At 37.7% G+C, this 26,154-nt stretch overlaps 1 protein-coding gene across 9 annotated transcripts; it reads right to left on the minus strand.

Annotated features, from left to right (window-relative positions):
- Positions 1-763: 763 nt before the first annotated feature.
- LOC114263596 (putative F-box protein At5g55150) lies at positions 764-8,309 on the minus strand. 9 transcript variants are annotated; one of them, XR_014356245.1, is made up of 5 exons: positions 8,206-8,309; positions 4,495-4,709; positions 4,259-4,319; positions 3,960-4,024; positions 764-1,541 (listed from the first exon to the last, which is right to left on the minus strand). XR_014356245.1 is itself a non-coding variant. In XM_082907860.1 (3 exons), the coding sequence occupies exons 1-3, from the start codon at positions 8,213-8,215 to the stop codon at positions 853-855; spliced, it is 930 nt and encodes a 309-aa protein (XP_082763986.1). In that variant the 5' UTR covers positions 8,216-8,309; the 3' UTR covers positions 764-852. The 9 variants fall into 9 exon arrangements, 1 of the variants encoding a protein (XP_082763986.1); XR_014356247.1 differs by lacking the exon at positions 3,960-4,024; XR_014356246.1 differs by lacking the exon at positions 4,259-4,319 and having other exon boundaries at positions 4,479-4,709.
- Between the last annotated feature and the right edge of the window lie 17,845 nt (positions 8,310-26,154).

Consider the following 26,154-nt stretch of genomic DNA (forward strand, 5'->3'; position numbering starts at 1 on the left):
GACCAACCAAATAACCAAAACTAGATTTGAAAAAAAAAAAAAAAAAAAAAATTAAGGCAAAACCAAACAGAGACTAAGGCCTCGTTTGGAAACCCTCTATTTTAGTCAAAAAGTTAAAAAGTTACTAAATTAGCCAAAAAGCCAACAACTCATACCAAAAAGTCAAAGATTTTCTTTTCTCTCTACTTTTTGCACATCTTTTCGTAAAAAGTCAAAAAGTCATCCCAAACATACTAATTTTTTTTTAACTCATATTTTAGCCAAATAACCAAAAAGTTACTAAATTAACCTGTTCTCAAACGAGGCCTAAATCAATTTTAAAAAAAAAAAAACTCATCCTCTATAACTATAACAGTAGTGTAGTAAACTCATTACATTTAAAATACTCTTTTGATGCGTAAGAACATCTCCACCCAAACCTTCAAATTTGGGTATGCCAATTTTTTATGAAGGCTTGGATAACAAATTAACATTTGCCAATTTGACATTCTTACTTTTCACCCGATATGCCAAATGACTTTACTGGTAAAATGTAAATATTTGACCATTGCTACTTCATTGTTTTATTTTATTTTTATTAAAAAAAAAAAAAAAATCATCAAGTACGAGCATGCAAACAACATCCCTTCAAATCCAAGTCAGCTTTCGAAGTATGGGGTGGAGCAGAATTTTGGAGACAATTATTACTGTTGGTGTGCCAAGTAAGAATTGGCACACCGGGTTGGTAAAGAAATTTGAATAATGATAAGCAGCAAACATGAAATGAGAAAGTATGATAATTAATAAAACAAAGTACAATATGATGAAAAAGAAGAAAAATACATATATAAACAAAATTATCTGTTGCTGGGCTTATAAAATAGGCATAATCCATTCAGGTTGCAGCCAATTACTTTGAAGAGGGCAAGGCGTAGAGAATGAGATGCTATAATTTTCAAGATCAAATACATATAGCTCTCTGTCGCTACTTTCAAGATAGTAAATAGAATTGTGTTTGATCCCTGATTCAGCTGCAGAACAAGAGAAACAATTGCCCATTATACTGAGAAAGAATGTTCGATCTCCTAAGCTGTCCACCTTTGTCCATACCAATCTTGAAAAATCCATTTTGTGAACTTCTACATCCCTGATCTTCATAGTCATCCCTTGGTAAGACTTGATTACAAGAAACAACTCTCCACAAGAATCAACTAAATTATAATCTGACCTTGATGTCCCTCGAACTGACGGTCTTGGTGGGTTTTCTGCCCCCAACTGTGTCACAACCAAATTAGAGCCAACAACATCTACCATAAGCAGACTTCTGTCTAAAGTAAGGCCATAAATCTTTCCCTCGCATACAGTAGCATATCTGAAATATTCAGTAGATCTTAAATGTTGTTCGGTCCATTCACCATCACCCAGGCGACAAAACATGGCACTTGGTTTTTTTCGACAGACAAAAATGAGTACACAGTTGGGATCGGTTGGCGGTGATGATAGAATGCAACAGAGGAATGGATAGGATTGCAATGGTGGAAGCACAATCTTCTGCATGGAAACTGGATTCAACAAGAAACAATCATCGGATTCAAAATCAAGCAACACTAGCCATCCATAAGAACATGTAAAAATTATTTTGTCGCATAACTCTGGTATTCTTCCCACAACATAGGTATCTTGTGATGTGTTAAAGAAGGTTTGAGTGGAGTACTTTCCATGCTCTCCATGATTGAAGACAAGCCAAGGACATGGTAGAGGTGGTGGAGGAAGTGAAAGATGAGATCTTGTTACTGCCATTGGCATCTATCTAGGCACCGATACTAAAATTTATTTAAATTTCTTAAATGAGCTCCTCTTAGCTTCCTGCCAATAACAGAAGCAACCATAAAAATTTATTATCTAACTCGAAAAGCACTTCCAACACTTTCAACTAGGTATAACCCTGCTAGCATATTATATATACATATAGAAGTAATCATCAATGGAAATATGTAAAAATTTAAATGTTTGTATCTGAATTGTCATATCATTTATCAAATTGGTTAATAAGTTCAACTGGACAGAAAGTTAATGTTTGAAAGATATTAAAGCATAGCATGCTTGTTAAATAAATTAAGGTTTGAACATCAACAGTTACCAAACATTGAAACATCAAGTTTAGATTTTTATGCTGCAACCAGAAGGCCTTTATAACGTATAGGGTAATAATGACTTCTTGTATTTTTATTTCACTTTAATTTCATGAAAAAAAGATGACCTCTCTCAAAATTGGCAAGTGTGTTACATCATTTGTCAATTCAGATGAAAAATGTAATAGGCTATTTTAATAATTTTTTGGCTTTTTATCAAAAAATGTGCAAAAAAAATAAAGAAAGTGATATGACAACGAATAGTGACTTATTGGCTTTTTAGCTAAAATTGAAAGTTGTCAAACAACTTGTCTCTTTGCATATATTTGAACCATAAGGAGGTGAAATGTTCCGAACTCAAATCATAAGGGAGTAAAATGAATTTTGCCCTAAAATTTATCACAAATCCAACTTTCAATCAAATTCACAGGAAAAAACTAATAGTATATATGAAATTTGTTATATAAAATTATTCAAGTGATTCAATTGTGATGGCAATTCAAGAGAGACTGTGAGACTTCATTGCCTTTATTTATTTTAATCTATGGGATCTTTTATTTTTCATTGAACCGTTGGGTTGAATGTTTTAAACGGAGTAAATGCAAATTTTGTATCAATGTTTAATATTAATGAAATATTGTTATTTGAAGACAAAGGATAACAAATGTTCCATAGGCATTGTTTAATGTTAGGAAGTGTGTAAAACTTTTGTTGAAAATATATAAAAAATATTGAAAAGTGTGTTGATTTTAATAAAAATACATTTAAATTAGTGAAAAATATATTGTGTTCAACAAATATTTTGTCTTTACCTGTACTCTAAGAACACTTGTTAGTAAGACCTTATTTTGAAGATTAATGGGTCAATGAAACCATTGTGGACGAGGAGGTTTCTAGTGTGAAGTTAAAATCATTCCCAAAATTAAAGAAAAAATGGGAGTAAAAAAAAAGTTCTATGCACAAATATCACAGCTAGATAAGAATCACACTACCATTGAAACTACTAGTAAGGAATAGGTATGTTGATTGAAATTATAGTTAGGCCTATTTTGGAAAGTAGGTTAAAAGTTAATTTTTTAGGTTTTTTTTTTTTTTTTTTGAAAAAACGTGTAAAAAAAATTAGAGATGCGATGTGACTCAAAAAAACATTTAATGTCAAAAAATTTCATTTGCTTATTAAAAAAAGTATTTTTGAGATGAGAATAGTACTTTTATTTTATTTCTCAACCTTCTTGACATATCTATTTTACTGTATTAAGTATCTAGCGTTATTAATTTATTCCTTACGAAGACAATATGTATTGATGCATGCATATATTTAATTTAAGAACTTTGCTTCTACAATTTATAGAATTATCAATTATTTTGTTTTTTATTCTAACAAGATATTTAGTTTTTAGAACTATGTTTACCAATAAGATACATGGTACGTATCCTATTTGACAACAATTTTACAACAACAATGCACAGAGAATGGACATTTTTTTTTTTTAGTTTGTCTTGAAAAAAACAAAAAGTTAAAAAGTCACTATCCTATTTAAATCACTATCATATTTAAGTCACATCATTTTATTTAAGTCATATCACCTCTCTAACACATTACTTCAAACCCAACCCAAACACAACCCATATTTCATAAAAAGTCAAAAAATACACTTATTTAGATCATCCCACACAACCTCTTACTTTTGTTTTTCATATCCGAAACTATACTTCCTATGAAGTATGATTATATAATAAAAAATTCACATAAATTCAAAATCAACCTTAGGGCACATCAAATAGGGCAACTATTCTTCCATTAAAATCTGATAGAGAGAGAGAGAGAGAGGGAGAGAGAGGACTCACTGGACGTGGCTCTTTGCTGCTTGTTGTCGTCGCTGATTGGCTGCCAACTGCTCTGACTTTAGGCCCTTGAGAATGGGGCTTAATGTTAGATTGGACCTTTTGAATTTCTAATACTATACTTGAGGCCCTATTTTGATCCAAGGCAAAGCATGTTGTCTAGTCTCATATATACAGAGTAAAGTCTGGTGAGACTTGAAACGTGATAGTCCTAGCCTAGGCTGGTTTAGTATTCTGTGTTTCCTCTTTTGATTGGGAATGGGAAAAATTTTTAAAAAGGAAAGAAGAAACAAGAAAGAAACCTTTCCATAACAGGGTTAGACTTTGGATAACGAATTTTGGAATCAGAACCTAAACCTGAGCCTGAAAGAAAATTTTAACAAAATTAATCTTTGGAATCCTACTTTTTAGAGAGATAAATCGTAAAGGGGAAAAGATTAAACCCTAAAACCTAATTTATATATATACATATATACATACATATAATTTTAAAACAAATCTGAGATTTTTGAACCCTCGAACCTAAGATTTTCGTCACCTGTCGCCGTTCGTCGGTCGTTCGCCGGTTGCCAATTGCCGGTCGTTCGCCGTATTTGACCTTTGGTTCTGGGTTCATCTTTGCACCAGTTGCAGTGAGCGCCGTATTTGGTTCTGAGATTTTCGAACCCTCGAATCCCAGATTTTCGTTCGTTGTTCGCCGCTCGCTCGCCAATCGCCGGTCTCCGTTCGCCGTATTGGACCGTTCAGTTTTGACTAGGTTGTTAGGATCAAAGACACCCAGAGAATTATCTCACACACACAAAGAACACAATATTTACGTGGTTCGGCCCAATGCCTACATCCACGGACAGAAATGAGAATTATCACTAAAATGGAGCAAAAATACAAATACAGAGGAGGAGATGAAACTCACTCAACTCACAGCTCTCACTCTCAATTTCTGATGATTCAAACCTCTCCTCACTCATCTCAATTTATAACCAAGAGAGGAGGAGTAGGTGAAGTGCTAGCCATAATTGGCCAAGGTGGTGCTACCCTCACTATCTTCCATAGTGGGTTGGTGTAGCCCTCCACCATCTTCTTTTACAACATGGTGCTACCCACACTATGTGAATGGTGGTTCCATTACCATGTGGGTAGTGGATGGAGCCAACAATTCTCCCCCTCCACGCCCACATGGACAACTGACTTCTCAGCTTGGACTGCCAAGACACAGCTCCCCCTGATTGGATGCCCTGTACCCCCTGCTCGGGATACCCTTGCATTACCGTGCAACTCCTTGCATGATGAACACGGGAGCAACTAGAAAACTTCAGAGTGTGACACATCAACATCCTCAATTTTCCTTGCTCGAAGCTTATTTCTGAACAACCAGCCTTTGCTTTCTACACTTCAGAACAACTTCCCAGCGATCTCATACGCCCGTTGTCTGTGCTGCAATCCCTGATGTTCGGTTCTGTCTCACTTGTACGTCCGTTCTGATGTTTGACAGTTAGCCCTTCTGCCAAGACAACTTCCACCGGTCTGTACAAGTTACCACTATGCAACTCCGTGCATAGTGCTTGCACCCCCTTATTGGAGTGCATTGCAAAGCTCACTTTGCGACTTGAGATTGCATCCCTCCCTTCCATGCATCTTTTGAGAGGTTGCAAAATGTCTCTAACACGGAAGCAAAAGAAACTCTCTTCTTTACTGGCACAGTCTCTACAGATTTGGTTTCTTTGCTCTGAACTTTCTTCAAGATAGGCTTCACTGGCTCAGATCCGTGCACCTTTGAACTGCCTCCTTGCGTTCCCGTGCACCGTTTTCGCCATTCCTGATGAAAGCCTTGCTCAATCATACGCTTTGGTTGCGTATGTTCTCTCTTTGTACCCTTCGACTGGCATTTGACAACACTCATCTTTGTCAAAACTTCTCCTTCCAGTCTGTACAGTTTGTTGCACAATTTGCCTTGCAACATTTCTCTATCACCTCTGCGTACATCAAGAACCCCGCCACTAGATGAGAAACAATTTCCTTTTAGATCTAGCATACTCAGGGAGATTAGATTCCTCCGTACTCCTGGCACATGTCGGACCTCAGATAAAATTACTTTTCTTCCATCCTTAGTAAGGAATCGCACTGTCCCTATGCCGACAACTCTGTTCACTGTGTTGTTAGCCATCCGGATAATGCTACCGCTGACTCTTCGGTAAGTGGAGAAAAGCTTCCTATCCGCACATATGTGGAACGTACACCCTGAATCCAAAATCCAGCCGGGTGTTTCCAACTCTGACGAGACTGTAAGCATCACATCTTCATCGTCAGAGAAATGCACTGCAACTGCTGTAGTTGAGGGACCTCCGTGTCCCTTAGCCTTCTCTTTGGCTTGTCTGTCCGCCTTTTTCTCTGGGCAATCTCTTATTACGTGATCCTCTTGATCACAGTAAAAACACCTCCTCGTATTGTCCTATCTGGACTGTGAACGCCCTCTGCTTTTACTTCTTCCTTTACCTCTGCCCCTTTCTCTATCTCTGCCTCTACTTTCTGTGACAAGGGCATGGGACTGCTCTCCTTCCATCTCTTTCTTCCTTGCCTCCTCGTTGAATAAGGCGTCTGTGACCATCCCCATGGTCAGCTTCCCTTCGGGTGCAGAATTACTGAGAGAAACCACCAACGTCTCCCAGCTGTCTGGTAAGGAACTGAGTAATAATAATGCTTGCATCTCATCCTCCAACTCCATTTTGATTGATGCAAGCTGGTTCACAAGGCTGTGGAATTCACTGGTGTGTTCAGCAACAGACACACTATTCTTCAGCTTCAGGTTTATAAGCCTTCTCATTATCAAGGCTTTGTTCCGTGCGGTCTTGGACTGGTACATGCCCTCCAATTTCATCCACAGGGCATAGGCGTCTGTCTCTTGGGCAACATGGTGGAACACACTGTGGTCAATCCACTGTCTGATTTGACCGACAGTCTTCCGATTAGTTTTTATCCAGTCCCCATCCTTGTCTCCATCTGGTTTGACTCCCTTTAGCGCTATAGGGTCAAACAGATCTCTACAATACAAGACGTCCTCCATCCGCGGCTTCCATATCGCATAATTAGAAGCGTTCAACCGAATCATCGGCCCTGAAGCTGATGTGGATTCCTCCATCATCCAGAAAGTAATCTCTTTTTGAAAAACAGGCTTTGATGTAAAGTCCGGACTGCTCAAATTAGCCGGAAAAGCACTTCGGATTGCCAAAATAAAAACTGCAAATTTTTGAAAGCTTATTTGAAAAATCTGACCGTACAGATGTGTCCGACATATTCCAAATAGTTGAAAAGCACTATTGGATCACCCAAATCGGACCTCAAATGGCTTAGATGAAACCAAAACAATTTTAACGGTTCAGATCGGCCGAATCTGGTGCGCCTGCGAAGCATCAGATTACTCCTCCGGTTCTGCTGACGTCAGGATGACGTCATCGGCTCAGTCAGCGGCTTGGTCAGCGGCTTGGTCCACTCGGCTCCGGCTCGGCTTGGTGCGCGCGCGTGCTGATGGCGCGTTTAAGGCACGCGCTGTTCCCTCAGTCGTCTTCCTCCTTGAACCGCGCGTGGAGCGCGTGTCTGCGAGTGGGATCACGCGCCGGCTGCCTGAACGGCGCGTGGTGGAGCGTAATGAGAGTGGGATTCACGCGCCAACTTCCAGGGGCGCGTGGGAGTGCGTGCGGCCTCCGTTTGGTGTCTGCTTTATATTTCTGGACTCCTCTCGTCGAGCCCTTGCTCCTGGTATGCTCAAAATCTGATTTCGAGCAATACGATTTCTGGGCAGTTTCGAACAACACGCTGTTTTTGTTCCGAAACGCCACCAACGAGGCTCTGATACCACTTGTTAGGATCAAAGACACCCAGAGAATTATCTCACACACACAAAGAACACAATATTTACGTGGTTCTGCCCAATGCCTACATCCACGGACAGAAATGAGAATTATCACTAAAATGGAGCAAAAATACAAATACAGAGGAGGAGATGAAACTCACTCAACTCACAGCTCTCACTCTCAATTTCTGATGATTCAAACCTCTCCTCACTCATCTCAATTTATAACCAAGAGAGGAGGAGTAGGTGAAGTGCTAGCCATAATTGGCCAAGGTGGTGCTACCCTCACTATCTTCCATAGTGGGTTGGTGTAGCCCTCCACCATCTTCTTTTACAACATGGTGCTACCCACACTATGTGAATGGTGGTTCCATTACCATGTGGGTAGTGGATGGAGCCAACATAGGTTCATCTTTAAAGGATAAGAATTCGTCTGGTGTGGTTCACTCTAGGCTAAGCTTGCAAATAGATGGTTCTGATAAAGAAATCAACAATGATAGAGAATATTAATTTTGGAGTTCTAAAAGATCATTAATGACATGATACTTAATAAAAAAAATAAAAAAAAATATTAAGGTCAAAACATCAAATTATTCTTGGTGAAATTCACTGTCACATCATTAGTAATAACACTAATTAGTGTCTCACTCATTTTCCTAAAGAAAAATGTTTTTTTGATTCAAAAAATTTAAAAAAAAAAAATGTTTAACATCACTAATTTAGGAGTTTAGGAGAGCTCTAATTGTTATGACTCACTTAGTTTTTTTTTTTTTTTTTTGAGAGACAGTAGTACTCCTAAATGAGTGATCTGTATCCTCATTCTTATGATAAATAAAATTTTAATATGACATGATTAGAATTAAAATTATAAATAATATTAATTTAAGTCGTCAACTAAAGACAATGTCACATGTATTGCCTAAAAGGATTCTGTATTTACAGTTGAGTTCTTCGTTAGTTCAGTAGTTAACGAAGATGGACGGAGACTTGGATCGTAAAACGGAATAAAATTTAGAATTTAAGTTGATATAATTGAAATTTTAAGATTTAATTTTAAAAACGTGTGAAATCTTAGAATTTTTTTTTTTATAATTTGTCATTTTAATTTTCAAGTGTTTGGTTAACATATTAAAATATTTTCTAGAACAAAATTCTTAATAAAGAACCAATTATGGAATAAATTTTGAAAAGAAAAAGAATAAAAAGAAATAATATCCGTCCATAATTTTCATGGTAATATTGCTCTTACAATTATGAACTATAGTAATGAGAATTTTAATTTTCAATGATATAGTATCGTACATCATTAAATGTTTGCCTCTGAAGCGGCATATAATTTATCGAATTAATTAATAAACTCATTTTAGGATTCATTATATGCTCTGTCTTCAAAATTTTATGATTGGTGATTCAATTCGTAATTTTTACAAAATCGATACAAATTTATGAGTGAATCTATTTTAGAAGTGAATCTTTAGTGAATAACATGATTTACAATCGATTTACTTTTTACGATTAATGTAATTTTTGAAATTATTATATCCGACATATTTTCGATTCTTTTTTTTCTTTATCTTTTAAATGAAAATGACATAATACAATTTCTAATAGCGTTTGGTACTAAAATAATCAATATATATACATGATTTATTATTATTTTAGTGATCATGAAATTTTTAATAGGATCCAATCAAATTCAGTTAGACTCAATATATTTTTAATATTTCTTTTCATTTTTTTTTCCTTTAAAAATTCATATTATATCATCTAAAGATGTTTAAGATTAAAGTTACACTATGAATTATCTATTGTTATTTTATTAAATTGAATATTACATGTGTGGGATCAGTTATACCTTTTAAAATATTTTAAACTTTAAAATAAAATATTCTAAATAATTATTTCTTATTATTTGCTCGTTGTTACTTAGAAAAATATGTGTGCTTCTTTTCTAAATATCAATATTGTTATTAATTATTATTACTTTGAAAATTGATAATTTGTCTATTTGGTTGTTATCTTTATTAAGAATGGTTGATAAATAATATTTAAAAAAGAAAAAAAAAAGGTATGACGGTGATCTTACATAGGAATCTTTGTTAATTTCTTACCTATTAAACTACGTAATTATTATTCAAAATAATATTTTTATTAATTTAAGTCTAAATATTTTATATTAATAAGATATTTTTAACATCTAAATGTGTAGATATATATATTTTTAAATAATTTAAAAAAAGCGATTCACGATTTGATTTGATTTACAATTTGGTACGATACGAATTATGATTTGACGACTATGATTATATGACATGATAAATCTCATTTTTCATTTTCTCATAACAAGTTTTATCTACCCACATACAATATTTCATTAGAGAAGTTTAATACACGGAACAGAAAAATAAAGTAAAATAAAATAACCTTGAAACATAATCCCTTGGATCACTCTCTCAATAGGTCACCAACAAATTAAATCATTATAAAACAAACTAGTGAAAAACAAACAGATTAAGCTGAAGAAAAAAAAAAAAGGAGAGCAACCCCAGATTCAAATTGAGATCACCTTTGCTGTATAAGGATTGAATCAAAAGGAAGAACAAAGCAACAACCTTCTCTCCAACTTCTGCATAGGGAGCAAAAATTTAAAGACTTGTATCTTAAGGAAAAAAAAAGTTGTTTGTATAGAATTTTCCAAAAAGCATATATTCACATCCATATTGGTGGTGATACTTTTAACAGTCATGCATCACATTATAAAAACTAAATAGTGGGCAACCTCTTTAGTTCCATGAAACGAAGGCCCAATTTGGAAATTGGTTATTTTAGTTTGGGATTTAACTTTTTATGAAAAGATATGCAAAAAGTAAAAAAAATAATATGACAATTTATAATGACTTTTGGACTAAAAACCACTCTTTCCTAACGGGGCCAAAGCCTACACTTCAACCTGTGAGATTCTCAGGAAAGTCAAATTTTGTAGAAATGATAAATATCGTGTAAGACCATCATTCCAATATTTCCTCCTCTACTTACTGTTCCAGCATTCACCTTTATGATCATCTTCATCAATTAACAAGCACTGACCTCAGTTTTCTTAGTTTTTTAGAAACAATTAATCTTAACCTCAATATAGGATTTTGATACTAAATTTATGCTTTAAATGACAATACCAAGCTCGAAAAGACAGTGACTGCTGCGAGACTAGACGGTGGGACCTAAAAAGGGATAAACTAGATTCATTTAAGAATAGAGTAGATAAATAAGGTACTTGGGACTTAGAAGATGATACTAACACTATGTGGAACTCGATGACCAATTGTATAAGGAGAATCTCAAGAAAAGATTTTGGAAAGTCGAAAGAAAAGGCACCCAACTTTAGGAAAACTTGGTAGTGGACGGGGGAGGTCCAAGAGGTAATAAAGATGACAAAAGAGAGCTTTAAAAAGTGGCTGAATGATAGAACTGTAACAACCCTCATCACTGTTTGCCGAATAACCACTGATTACCGTTAAACTGAAACTGATTATGACTGATAAGTGAACTAAATAAAATACTGAACTAACTGACTAAAATCTGAAACTGATTGATTGACTGTATCTGTTTAAATGCATTTTTATCTGTTGCTTGTTAATTGATCTGTTCGTGTTTTTATGGTTAATTTGCGAATTGAAGGTCTTATCGACGGCCGAATCTGAAATTGATTGATGTTCTATGATCGTTAGAATTAATGTGAATTTATGGCATATTTATCTGATAACTGATTTGGTAGGATAAAATTAGATTAAATATTGATAAATTGCATAGTTGGCCTTATTTACATTAGTGTCACCTAGTGACCCACTACTTGGACTATTGTTGAGCCTTATTACACTCTATACAAACATTTCATCAGCCTTTGAGTGACACTTAACCGAGAAAGAGGGAAAGAAAGGAGAAAGCTTAGCTTCATCTTGAGTTTTGCTTGGTAATTGAAGTAAATTGAAGAGTTCTTTGCAAAATTGAGCTTGTACATCTTGAACTACAAGACCTAAGGTAGATTCATTGCCTCTTGTGTATGTTTTGAATTGATTCTTGCATGGTTTTGAGCAAGTTGAAGTCTAGAGCCAAGTTATGGCTCTTAATTGTTGAATTATAGCTTAATTCATGCATGCATGCCTATATTGTTGAATTTTGAGTTGATTCCATGGAGAATTGTCACATGCATGCTCATAGTTATGTTAAGTCCATGTTTTCATCTTGTCCTTGGAAGGAATTGGCTCATTAGAGCATGAAATTGAGCTTTGAAATGGTTGAAATTCATGCATGCTTGCATGTTCTTCATATTTATGAAAATTGGTTTCAAATTGAGTTGTTTGTAACACCCTTGGGCCTCGATTTTACAAAGTGAGCTTTGAATTATGTTAAAGTATGAGTTTTGATGTGTTTTCTGGAAAATTGGCCCAAGAGGATCGAAATTTATGGTTTAAAACTTGGTTTTGAGCTTGAGGTTCAAATCTGGAATTTCCAGAATTTGGACTCACGCTCGAGCGGGGTGACTGGCGCTCAAGCGTGGAAATCGTGCTCCCAGCATTTTGTTCTGTTTTGAAGTCCGCTCGAGCGGAAGAATTTACGCTCGAGCGGGACTTTGTGTCTCATGCTCGAGCGGGTGTCGAGCGCCCAATCGAGCGTGATTTTCACCTATCCAGCACTTTTGACTGTTTTGCAGAACGCTCGAGCGGGTAAGTCTACGCTCGAGCGGAAACCTTTGTCTGCATGTCCGCTCGAGCGGAGTAACCTACGCTCGAGCGTGACCCCTGTTTTCTGAAAATTCTGAAAATGTTTTTCAAGTGCATCTTTGCATCCTCATCTCATCCTAGGCATTCTTAGGCCTAGTTTAAGGCGTCTTAATGAGGATATAGATGTAGAACACACCGAGGCAAATTAAGGATTAAGTTGTTATCTTTCCCAACTGTGTAGCTTAGTGTATGTTCGATCTGTAACTGTGTAGGGTTGGCGACTGGGGACGCGCTCTAGCTTTACTGTAGCCCAGAACTCTGTGAGTAACAACTGTGTAAAGATATGTTCAAAATGATTATCTTCTGAACAATTGAACTGTACTGCTTTCTGAACTGATACTGTTAATTGAATGAATGTATGTCCTATATTCTGAACTGTATTGTGGCATCCTTAGCAACTACTGTTTACTGTTACTGTTACAGAGATCTCTGTCAGTTCCCTCGTTGGAACCACTACTGTTACTGACTGATGGCCATCATTTACTGTTCGGTCTTTTAAGACCTACTGTTTACTGTACTGTTATGCTAATGGATGTACCACATATGACTGTACTGACTGAACGACTGAAATACTGATTTAATGAACTGTTTTAATTACTGTAAGGACATTCATTCTTAATCCCTTTACGCATTGTGTTATTCACTAGGCTTTAACTCACTGCTCATATATATATGTAAGTGGACAGGCACCAGACTACAGCTAGAAGCATCGGGGTAAACTCCAGTTTTGTCGAGCCAACCTATGTGCCTCAATGCGAGATTCCGAGCCTGTCAAGTTATGGCTTAAAGGTGTTTTAGTTCCCCCTTCTGTCTTTGTAACCGTTTTGTTTACTGTACTGTACTGTACTGTACTGTACTATTTAATAGGGATTAAGTCCCTGAACTGAATGATTGCATATATGTACATACTGTTTTGTCTGACTGTATATATTTGAATGAAAAGTCTTTTTGCATACAGATTATCATAGCTCATTAGACATTGTTTATTTACTGTATTGGCTTCCGCCAGCCCCTGTACTCTGTATTACTGTATTACTGTTAAGCAGGCCTTCGGTAATCTCGGATTACTGGCCGGTTACGGTGCTAAACCCATAAGGGCGGGTTTGGGTCGTGACAGAGTGGTATCAGAGCGATACTTACCACGAGTTATACCACACACACGTGTCCAAATGAGCTATAGGATGTCCTAGAAAAGCGATTAGGGCATTACATAAGCATGATAAGTGTGTGGCTATGACATGACTGAATATATGCTAATGTGTTAATCTGTTTAAATAAATGACTGCCTATGTTGATAACTGTTATAACTGCCTATAGTGAAATGGATAATGCGAGAACTGCAAATGAATCTGAAACTTCATCCTCTAAGGCAAGAATGGCAAGACTGGAAAGAATGATAGAATTAATAACTGAAAGATTGGACCAATAACAGAATCAATAGCCCCCACCTCCTCCTCCGATACAGCCGGAACAGAATGTTAATGTTAATGATGGGGACATAATTGCTCTCACCCATAAGTTCAGCAAAATGAAACCGCCGTCCTTTCAGGGAGGCCTTGAACCGTTAAAAGCTGAAGCATAGGTCCTTGAGACTGAAAAATTGTTTGAGGTTTTTCCGTGCTCTGAAGCACATAAAGTGCTATTGGCCACCTTTACTCTGCAAGAAGAAGCCAGAAGGTGGTGGATGCTTATCCGTGATAACAACACCGTAATGACTTGGGCTCAATTCAAAGGAGCCTTCTTCGAGAAGTATTTCCCTCAGTGTGTTAGGGATAGAAAGGTGACTGAGTTTGAACAACTGAAACAAGGCACCATGTCGGTGGCTGAATATGAGACAAAATTTACTGAACTTGCTCGTTATGCACCACACATGGTGGACACTGATTATAAGAAGGCCAGAAAGGTTGAAGACGGCCTTAATGTTGCAATACTCGACATAATTAATGTTTTGAAGCTACCGAACTATGTAAATGTTCTTGACCGAGCCTTAATGGCTGAATCGAACATTGAGGCACTGAAAATTGAAACACCAGCGTCTGAATGGCGTGGTAAAAGGTAGGGTTTTAAATTCAAGAAAGGCAAGCATAACCCATTGAACAGGAAACAGAATATGGGGTCAACAACTAGCCCCAGCCAAGGAAGTGGTTTCATACCACCCTGTTCTGAGTGTGGCAAGAAGCACAAAGAGGTCTGTTATAAAATATCTGGAGCCTGCTACAAGTGTGGCAAGGTGGGCCACATGGTTAAAGACTGCCCCTCTACTCCGCAAGCCAATAGTAAAGATGCACCAAGCGTGGCAGCATCAACTGTTGCACCAAAACCGAACCCCAAAGCTACCGGAAAAGAGCCCATGAGGCAGGGGCGAGTGTTCGCCCTAGTACCGGAAGACGTGCAGAACACCGAGACCGTTGTGTCAGGTATTCTCTCTATTTGTACTCAAAATGCTTATGTACTGATTGATTCGGGGTCTACGCATTCATATGTGTCGCATGCTTTTTCGTGGAAACTGAATAGACCATTAGAACCCATGAATTATCTGTTAGCTGTATCATCACCCATTGGGGAATCTATGACCTGTGCATATATGTACCCTGCTTGTGAAATTATTGTTGGAGATACACATTTGTTTATTGACTTACTACCCCTGAACATTGATCATTTTGATGTAATATTGGGAATGGACTGGTTAATGAAATACCATGCTACCATAGACTGTGTAACGAAACAAGTAGTTTTCCGTCCACCGGGTTTACCCGAATTTGTGTTTAATGGGGTTGGAGTAGTACCTTCTCCGTATTTGATTTCATCTGTGAAAGCTGTTAAATTGATTAGAAAGGGGTGTAAGGGATATCTGTGTTCTGTATTGACTGTATCTATTGATGATAATGCTAACGTGAACAGTATTCCTATAGTCAGAGAATTCCCAGATGTATTTCCAGATAATCTGCCAGGGGATTTGATTGACAGGGAGATTGAATTTACCGTTGATGTGATTCTGGGAACGCAGCCAGTATCTAAAGCTCCTTACCGAATGGCTCCAACTGAACTGAAAGAATTAAAAGTGCAACTGCAAGAACTGCTGGATAAGAAGTTCATCAGGCCTAGCACTTCGCCATGGGGCGCTCCTGTTTTATTTGTGAAGAAGAAAGACGGCTCACTGAGACTATGTATTGACTATTGTGAACTGAACAAGGTAACTGTGAAAAATAAATACCCATTGCCACGTATTGATGACTTATTTGATCAGTTACAGGGTGCTCGAGTGTTCTCTAAGATTGACCTCAGATCAGGATACCATCAGTTGAAGGTTAAACCAGAGGACATTAACAAGACTGCTTTTCGAACGAGGTATGGACATTATGAGTTTTTAGTTATGCCTTTCGGAGTTATCAATGCACCTGCTGCATTTATGGACCTCATGAACAAATTCTTTAAACCATACCTTGATGGCTTTATTGTAGTATTCATTGATGACATACTGATTTACTCCAAAAGTATAGAAGAACATGAACATCATCTGAGACTTGCCCTACAGACCCTAAGAGAACAGAAACTTTATGCTAAACTGTCTAAATGCGAATTTTGGCTTGACCATGTTATGTATTTGGGGCATGTTGTTAGTAAAGATGGAATTTCTATTGATCTGCAGAAAATTGAAACTGTAGTAAACTGGCCAAGACCAATAAATGTGACAGAAGTCCGAAGCTTTCTGGGACTAGCCGGGTATTACAGAAGATTTGTCAAAAATTTCTCCAAAATTGCCTTGCCGTTGACTTAGTTAACTCAGAAGGGGATATCATTTGACTGGACTGACCAAAGGGAATCTGCTTTCCAAGAATTGAAAACTCGACTTGTGATTGCACCGGTTCTTACCCTACCTTCAGGTATGGATGGTTATACTATATTTAATGATGCTTCTCATAAGGGTTTGGGATGTGTTTTAATGCAGAATGGGAGAGTTATTGCTTATGCTTCCCGACAACTGAGACCGCATGAAAAGAACTACCCGACCCATGATCTGGAACTTGCTGCGGTAGTATTTGCACTAAAAATCTGGCGTCACTCTCTGTATGGGGCGACATGTGAAGTATATACCGACCATAAGAGTCTGAAATATTTCTTCACACAGAAAGAACTGAACATGAGACAGCGGAGATGGCTAGAACTGATTAAAGACTACGACCTACAGATTTTGTACCATCCGAGAAAAGCCAATACCGTTGCCAATGCACTGAGTTGGAAATCGATTGGAAATTTAGCTTGTTTGCTTACCGGAAAGAAGGAATTGCTTTGTGACCTTGAAAAATCTGAAATTAAAATCATTTTACGAGAACAAGGTGGAACCTTAGCTGCTATTTCTGTTCAACCAGCATTGATTGAAGAGATTAAAGAGAAACAGCAACTGGATGACTTCTTGAAGAAGATCATCGAAGAAAGGGAAACTAAACCCAGACTGGGTTTTAGATTTGAAAGTAATGTACTGAAATTTCAAGAAAGACTGTGTGTACCAAATGATTCTGAATTGAAAAGAAGAGTTCTGCAAGAGGGCCACAATTCAAAATTTTCCATCCATCCAGGGAATACGAAAATGTACCAAGACCTGAAACTAAATTTCTGGTGGCCGGGAATGAAGAAAGAAATTGCTGATTTTGTATCGAAATGTCTTCATTGCCAACAAGTTAAAGCCGAACATCAACGACCCGCAGGCTTATTGCAGCCCTTACCCATACCGGAGTGGAAATGGGAACATATCATCATGGATTTTATTGTGGGATTGCCTCGCTCCGGTAAAGGTATGGACTCAGTTTGGGTTATCATTGATAGACTGACTAAATCTGCTCACTTCCTACCTGTTAAGACAATTTATAATGCGGACAAATTGGCTATACTCTATATTGACGAAATTGTTAGACTGCATGGAGTGCCTGTGTCCATTGTTTCTGACAGGGATTCGAAGTTCACGTCGAGATTTGGGCAAAGCTTACAGACTGCATTGGGTACTGAATTGACACTGAGTAGTGCTTATCATCCTCAGATCGATGGCCAGTCAGAAAGAACCATCCAGACTCTGGAGGATTTACTGAGAATGTGTGTCCTTGATTTTCAGGGAAATTGGGAAAGCCATTTGCCATTGGCTGAATTCACTTACAACAACAGCTATCATTCAAGTATTGGTATGGCGCCTTTTGAGGCATTGTATGGCAGAAAATGTAGATCTCCAATTTGCTGGGCAGAGGTTGGAGATGGGCCTTTGCTTGGGCCCGAGATTGTGTACGAAACAACTGAGAAAGTGAAACTGATACAACAGAGACTGAAAACCGCTCAGAGCAGACAGAAAAGTTATGTTGATGTCAGAAGACGGGATAGAGAATATGAAGTGGGTGATCACGTGTTTGTGAAAGTGACACCGATGAAAGGCCAGACTCGTTTTGGAGTCAAAGGCAAGTTAGCGCCGAGATACGTCGGACCATATGAGATTATTGAGAAAATCAATCCGGTGGCGTATCAAGTTGCGCTTCCTCCTGAAATGGAGCATATGCACAACGTCTTCCACATTTCTATGGTAAGGGACTACCTCCAGGATCCTTTCCATATGATAGAGCCTACTCGTGTAGTGCTGAGTGATAACTACACTTACGAGGAACGGCCTATTCAGATTGTAAACAGACGGATCAAGAAATTGAGAAACAAAGAGATCCCGTTAGTGAAAGTTCACTGGCAAAATCACGGTGGCGTGTATGCCACTTGGGAGAGGGAAGATGACATGGCTAAAAGATATCCTGAACTGTTTCCACTGAACCCTATTTTCTTCCAGAATGAAGGTAACTCGAGTTTAGAGGACTAAACTCCTTTTAAGGAGGGAAAACTGTAACAACCCTCGTCACTGTTTGCCGAATAACCACTGATTACCGTTAAACTGAAACTGATTATAACTAATAAGTGAACTGAATAAAATACTGAACTAACTAACTGAAATCTGAAACTGATTGATTGACTGTATCTGTTTAAATGCATTTTTATCTATTGCTTGTTAATTGATCTGTTCTTGTTTTTATGGTTAATTTGCGAATTGAAGGCCTTATCGACGGCCGAATCTGAAATTGATTGATGTTCTATGATCGTTAGAATTAATGTGAATTTATGGCATATTTATCTGATAACTGATTTGGTATGATAAAATTAGATTAAATATTGATAAATTGCATAGTTGGTCTTATTTACATTAATGCCACCTAGTGACCCACTACTTGGACTATTGTTGAGCCTTATTACACTCTATACAAACATTTCATCAGCCTTTGAGTGACACTTAACCGAGAAAGAGGAAGAGAAAGGAGAAAGCTTAGCTTCATCTTGAGTTTTGCTTGGTAATTGAAGTAAATTGAAGAGTTCTTTGCAAAATTGAGCTTGTACATCTTAAACTACAAGACCTAAGGTAGATTCATTGCCTCTTGTGTATGTTTTGAATTGATTTTTGCATGGTTTTGAGCAAGTTGAAGTCTAGAGCCAAGTTATGGCTCTTAATTGTTGAATTATAGCTTAATTCATGCATGCATGCCTATATTGTTGAATTTTGAGTTGATTCCATGGAGAATTGTCACATGCATGCTTATAGTTATGTTAAGTCCATGTTTTCATCTTGTCCTTGAAGGAATTGGCTCATTAGAGCATGAAATTGCGCTTTGAAATGGTTGAAATTCATGCATGTTTGCATGTTCTTCATATTCATGAAAATTGGTTTCAAATTGAGTTGTTTGTAACACCCTTGGGCCTCGATTTTACAAAGTGAGCTTTGAATCATGTTAAAGTATGAGTTTTGATGTGTTTTCTGGAAAATTGGCCCAAGAGGATCAAAATTTATGGTTTAAAACTTGGTTTTGAGCTTGAGGTTCAAATCTGGAATTTCCAGAATTTGGACTCACGCTCGAGCGGGGTGACTGGCGCTCGAGCGTGGAAATCGTGCTCCCAGCATTTTGTTCTGTTTTGAAGTCTGCTCGAGCAGAAGAATTGACGCTCGAGTGGGACTTTGTGTCTCATGCTCGAGCGGGTGTCGAGCGCCCAATCGAGCGTGATTTTCACCTATCCATCACTTTTGACTGTTTTGCAAAACGCTCGAGCGGGTAAGTCTACACTCGAGCGGAAACCTTTGTCTGCATGTCCGCTCGAGCGGAGTAACCTACGCTCGAGCGTGACCCCTGTTTTCTGAAAATTCTAAAAATGTTTTTCAAGTGCATCTTTGCATCCTGATCTCATCCTAGGCATTCTTAGGCCTATTTTAAGGCGTCTTAATAAGGATATAGATGTAGAACACACCGAGGCAAATTAGGGATTAAGTTGTTATCTTTCCCAACTGTGTAGCTTAGTGTGTGTTCGATCTGTAACTGTGTCGGGTTGGCGACTGGGGACGCGCTCTAGCTTTACTGTAGCCCAGAACTCTGTGAGTAACAACTGTGTAAAGATATGCTCAAAATGATTATCTTCTGAACAATTGAGCTGTACTGCTTTCTGAACTGATACTGTTAATTGAATGAATGTATGTCCTATATTCTGAACTGTATTGTGGCATCCTTAGCAACTACTGTTTACTGTTACTGTTACAGAGATCTCTGTCGGCTCCCTCGTTGGAACCACTACGGTTACTGACTGATAGCCATCATTTACTGTTCGGTCTTTTAAGACCTACTGTTTATTGTACTATTATGCTAATGGATGTACCACATATGACTGTACTGACTGAACGACTGAAATACTGATTTAATGAACTGTTTTCATTACTGTAAAGACATTCATTCTTAACCCCTTTACGCGTTGTGTTATTCACTGGGCTTTAGCTCACTGCTCATATATATATGTAGGTGGACAGGCACCAGACTGCAGCTAGAAGCATCGGGGTGAACTCCAGTTTTGTCGAGCCAACCTATGTGCCTCAATGCGAGGTTCCGAGCCTGTCAAGTTATGGCTTAGGGGTGTTTTCGTTCCCCCTTCTGTCTCTGTAACCGTTTTGTTTATTGTACTATACTGTACTGTTTAATAGGGATTAGGTCCCTGAACTGAATGATTGCATATATGTACATACTGTTTTGTCTGACTGTATATATTTGAATGAAAAGTCTTTTTGCATACAGATTATCACAGCTCATTGGACATTGTTTATTTACTGTATTGGCTTCCGCCAGCCCCTGTACTCTGTATTACTATATTACTGTATTACTGTTAAGCAGGCCTTCGGTAATCTCGGATTACTGGCCGGTTACGGTGCTAAACCCATAGGGGCGGGTTTGGGTCGTGTCAAGAACTAAGGAAAACTTTGAGCGCTACAAATTGGCCAATAAGGATGTCAAAAAAGTGATGAGAGACACTGAGTTAAAAGCCTTTGATGACCTATACACTAGGTTAGATAGTAAGGAGGGAAAGAAAAAGGATATACAAACTTGCTAAGATAAAAGAGAGAAAAACAAGAAATTTTAATTAGATTAAGTGCATCAAGGGTGAGGACTCAAGGTGTTGGTGAAAGATGAAGAGATTAAGGAGAGGTGGAAGAACTATTTTGAGAAGTTGTTAAATGAGAAAAATGGATGCAAGTCAAAAAGGGAGGAAGTAGGTAGTAATAAGGAAACCAAGGCTCACTACGCCAAAACAGGGCATTAACGGCGGTTTTTTTAACAACGGTTTTCATTACCACCGTTAATGATACTATTAACGGCGGTAACGAAACCGCCGTTAATGTATCTTTAACGGCGGTTTCGTTACCGCCGTAAAAAAACTATCGCTAAAGTACCTTTAACGGCAGTAATGAAACCGCCGTTAAAAAAATTACCACTAAAGCCCTCTTTTAACGGCGATAACGAAACCGCCGCTAAAGCCCTCTCATTACCGCCGTTAATGACGGCGGTCTTTGCCGGCGGAACTCCGGCGAGTGGTGACCACGCGCGCCTAAAGATTGAACATGACCATCTACAATAAAGCAAAAGTAATGTTTAAATATTTATTTAGGGAATATATATCACATAGAGTGGTTGTGGTGGAGTGGTTGGTGTGTATGGATTAGAGGTCAAGGGTTCAAGACATGGGGGGTGCAAGAAAGAGAATTATTTTTTAAAAAATTTGAACCTATTTACGACGGTAAAGAACCGCCGTTTTTGGTCCTATATTACTACCCTTTTTGGTCGACTTTTAACAACGATAATTTACCCTTTTACGACGGTTGTACCTTTTCCGACACGAGTATAAACGGCGGTAACGAAACCGCCGTTAATACCGCCGTTAAAGGCTTTAACGACGGTTTTACATCCTTTAACGGCGGTAAAAAACCGCCGCTAAAGCCTAATTTTGGCGTAGTGGCTATATGTTCTATTGTAGGATTAAGGACTTTGAAGTGGAGTTTGCACTTAAGAAGATGAAATCAAATAAGGCTTTAAGACTCAATGATATACCTATTGAAGCGTGAAAATGTTTGGGTAAAAAGGGGGTTGTTTTGTTGATTAGGTTATTTAGTAAGATTTTGTTGACTAGAACAATAACAGAGGAGTGGAAGAAGAGTATTTTAGTGTCAATATATAAAAATAAAGGAGATGTCCAAAATTGCAAAAACTATAGAGGAATCAAGTTAATGTGTCACACAATGAAAGTGTGGGAGAGGGTGATGGAACGTCGATTGCGAGATATAACAAAGGTGTCAGAGAATTAATTTGGGTTTATACTTGGTAGGTCAACGATGGAAGCGATCTATCTTTTCAGCAGAGTAATAGGAAAGTATATAGAAAAGAAAAGTGACATTCATATGATTTTTATTGATCTTGAGAAAGCATATGATAAAGTGTTTCAAGATATAATATGGTAGGCGTTAGAGAAGAAAGAGGTGACAAAAGGTTACATTGATATGATTAGGGATATGTATGAAAGTATGGTGACCACTATTAAATCATTTGCTAGAGAAATGAGTGAATTTCCAATTACTGTAAGGTTACATCAAAGATCAACTTTAAGTCCTTATCTTTTCGCTTTAATTATGAATGAGTTGATGCGCAATATTTAGGATGATATGCCATGGTGTATGCTTTTTGCAAATGATATCATGTTAGTGGATGAGACTAAAGAAAGAATTAACACTAAGTTGGAGATTTAGAGAAAAACACTTAAATCTAAAGGATTTAGGATAAGCAGAACTAAGATAGAGTATATGGAGTGTAATTTTAGTAATAGTCACAATGGAAGCATATGACAAGTGAAGATTAAAAACCAAGAATTACCTAAGAGTGAATAGCTTCATTATTTAGAATCGATTATCACAATGACTGAAGAGATTGAAACAGATGTGGTCCATAGAATTAAGACGGGGCGGCTTAAGTGGAGGAGTGCGTTTGGAATACTGTGCAAAAAAAGAGTACCTATTAGACTAAAAGAAAAGTTCTATAGAACGACTATTAGACCAGCAATGTTGTATGGAACGGAATGTTGGGCAACCAAGAAACAACATGTAGATAAGATGAGTATTGCTGAAATGAGGATATTAAGGTGAATGTGTGGCAAGACTAGAAAAGACAGAATTAGGAATGAGTATATTTAAGAATGGATAGAAGTTGTACTGATAGAAAATAAGTTGAGATAGAATAGATTGAGATGGTTTGGTTATATACAACGGAGACCAACAGAGGCAGTAGCGAAGAGATGCGATACAGTGATGGTAGATAATAGTATTAGGGAAAGGGGTAGACCTAGATTGATGTGGACTAGTATAATAAATAGAGATATGAATCTCCTTAATTTGATTAATGAAATGACCTTGCATAAAATCAAGTGGATAAGAAGGATTCATGCAGCCGATCTCATTTGATAGAATTTAAGGCTTGGCTTGGTTTGATTTGATTTGATTTTGTTTAATTAATCTTGACCTCAATTTCAACAAGATCAACAAAATAAATTTATCAAACAAACAAGTATCAAAATGATCACTGAAACTATGTATGTATATCTCAATAGTTACCAAACAAATAACTAAACATTTTTCTTGCTACAAATTCTCATAATGTGACAGTTTGAACCTTAAAAAAATATATATAAAAAAAAAATCATCTGCCAAACAATTGAATTTATTAAATTCATACACAATTTGAGCATCATTCCATAAAAACCACCAAACAAAATAAAAGTATTGAAGTATGCAAAAAATATTATTATATTGATGAGATAGACATACATAAATATATATATATATATATATATGTGTGTGTGTGTGTGTGTGTGTTCTCATAAAATCTAACCAGTGTGTGAGAGCGTTCAAGAATGTCGTTGGAAAATTCGAAGATCTTCGAAGAAAAATTCGAATTCTCTAGAAGATAAGAGGCTTAGATTCTTCAATAGTCTCAACTAAGAACACAAAAGCAAATAGATGATGGAGATAAGAGATTGGGTGAAGAAGAAAGCAAAGTGGCTAGAGAGAGAATAATGGCAAGGCTCTTCCATAGATCTCCTACTTTCTTTTTTTCTTGGATAAGTAGTCTCCCACTTTCACTCTCAAGGTTGATGATGGAGAAGGGAAATTAGTTCTTTCCCAAGAGTTATCTCTCCAAAAATCCATCCCTTGTAAAGCTATGGGTGGGTGCTATTTATAGGCACCTCATGATGTAAGATGGAGCCCATGTGCAAGGCACATGGGGAATATTCTCTCTAACCCACCTTGTCCGAGGAGGTGACCTCTCCGAGGATGAGGAAAACCCTCGAAGAGGAGATCAACCTCTTGGTGAATCCTTTTTCTTAGCCACACCTAACCAATGATCCCCAATTATCCCAAAGGGTCAGGAGTAATCTCAGAGGACGCCCTGCCGCATAAGGGTCAGGGGTAGTTCAAGAAAACGCCCTGCCGCAAATATTGCCGAGTCTCAAGGACCCCCTAGATCGTGCCACCTTGACCCGGGTATAGGCTAGTTTACCGAAGAGTGAATTTATCTCCACTCACCGTCCTCGAGATCGGGTCCTTTGTTCGAACTCCATTACGCCCATGGTTCTGGTGCGTAGATCCCGGAAAGCTCCGAGCCCGCAAGTGTTCTGGGACTCATTAACGGAGCAACTTCTAGATTGCGTCTGAATCCGTTCGAAGCCAAGTGCTTCGGACCTCTAGATTCGTGGATCCGAACCCTTTCGAGCCTGGGTGCCTCAGATCTCTAGGCTTGCTTAATACCCTTTTAAGTCTGGGCCCGAGTAAGTCTCTAAGTTCGTGGATCCGAACCCTTTCGAGGCTTAGAGCTATTCAGCCCGTTTGATGGCAATAAATCCGGGCCCACCAATCTTGGACTTGCGATAAATTCGGGCCCACCAACCTTGGACTATTGGGCCTAATTAATTTAGTGAGCTCAAATTATCTCCTCTTACATTTTCCCCTTGCGTGTATAAGAAATTTTAGTTTTCTCGGACATGCATAATCTCACCTTTTTAGCCATGCTTCACATTACGTCTTTGGAAATATTTGGTCTTGACAGAGTTTATGAATAAAGCTGATGGCCCACCAAAATTTATGGATAAAATCGACAAGTAATATTAAATAAATAAATAAATAACTTCTCTCTTCTTCTTTTTTCCACTGATTTTTTTTTTTTACAACAACTCAAAATATTGATAATTAAATTTTCATTTCTCCAAGTATTAGAAAACGTAAAACTTTTTTTGCTCCAAGTCAAAGAAATAAGAATTAAAAAATTCATTTCTTTATTCTTGACAAGATAAGCTACAATTTTTCTTTTAGAATACAGCAGGCCCACTTTCCACTTTATGGCCTATTTTGGAAAGTGAGTTATAATCCACTTTACAGATTATAACCCACTTCCTCTCTCACAAAAAATTACTTATAAATTACTTATAAACATCTTTTTACCAAAAAGTTGATTATAACCATCTTCCCAAAATAACCCTATATATATATATATATATGTATATATAACCATAGCCTTAGCACTCAGAATCAAACTTTTCCCTTTTCTCTTTTTATATATTTTTTTCTTTTGGAGATAAGGACAAAAAAAACCTAATATTTTCTCTTTTGTTGCACAGCCACTTCGGCATGCTCTCTCTCTCTACACAGAGAGACCACCCAGCTCTTTTCTTCTTCTTCAAGCAACTTTTCTTCTTCTTTTTCAAGCAGCTCTGCTTCGAGTTTGCTCACTGCCGACTGCTGCAACTCCAGACATGTCGACACTGCGACCCAAGCCACATTGCACACTGTCGGCGACCACAACTTTAGCTACTATTGGCATCGCGACTTGGGTAATTGTTGGTTCACGCCAACACTAGCCATGACCGACCAACGCCGACCACGTCGCCCACTCTGCGCGACGTTGGCCTGGCCAACATCCTTCTCGTCCACTGCTCGTGCTTGCGGCTTGCACCACCTCTGACCTGTCTTGACTTACGGCCTACGCCGTTTGATGCTTCTTGTTTCTTTCAGCTTCACACTTTATCCATTGTCACTTCAGATCTGTGGGTGAGCTCTTTATATATATATATATATATACGGGCTTTGATTTTCACTCAACTAATTACATTCCCTTCACTGTTTCAGATTTATTGATTTTTGGACTTC

The sequence above is a fragment of the Camellia sinensis genome, chromosome 15, assembly GCF_055761805.1.
Source record: "Camellia sinensis isolate YWXY chromosome 15, ASM5576180v1, whole genome shotgun sequence".
In the NCBI taxonomy this organism is placed as follows: domain Eukaryota; kingdom Viridiplantae; phylum Streptophyta; class Magnoliopsida; order Ericales; family Theaceae; genus Camellia; species Camellia sinensis.

Excerpts from the sequence above, each read along its gene's own strand:
- LOC114263596 (XM_082907860.1), bottom strand. Across the intron at positions 1,542-4,478 it reads ACAGGTGACGAAAATCTTAG|TTTCCATGCAGAAGATTGTG; the intron begins GTTCGAGGGTTC and ends TGTTGAATCCAG.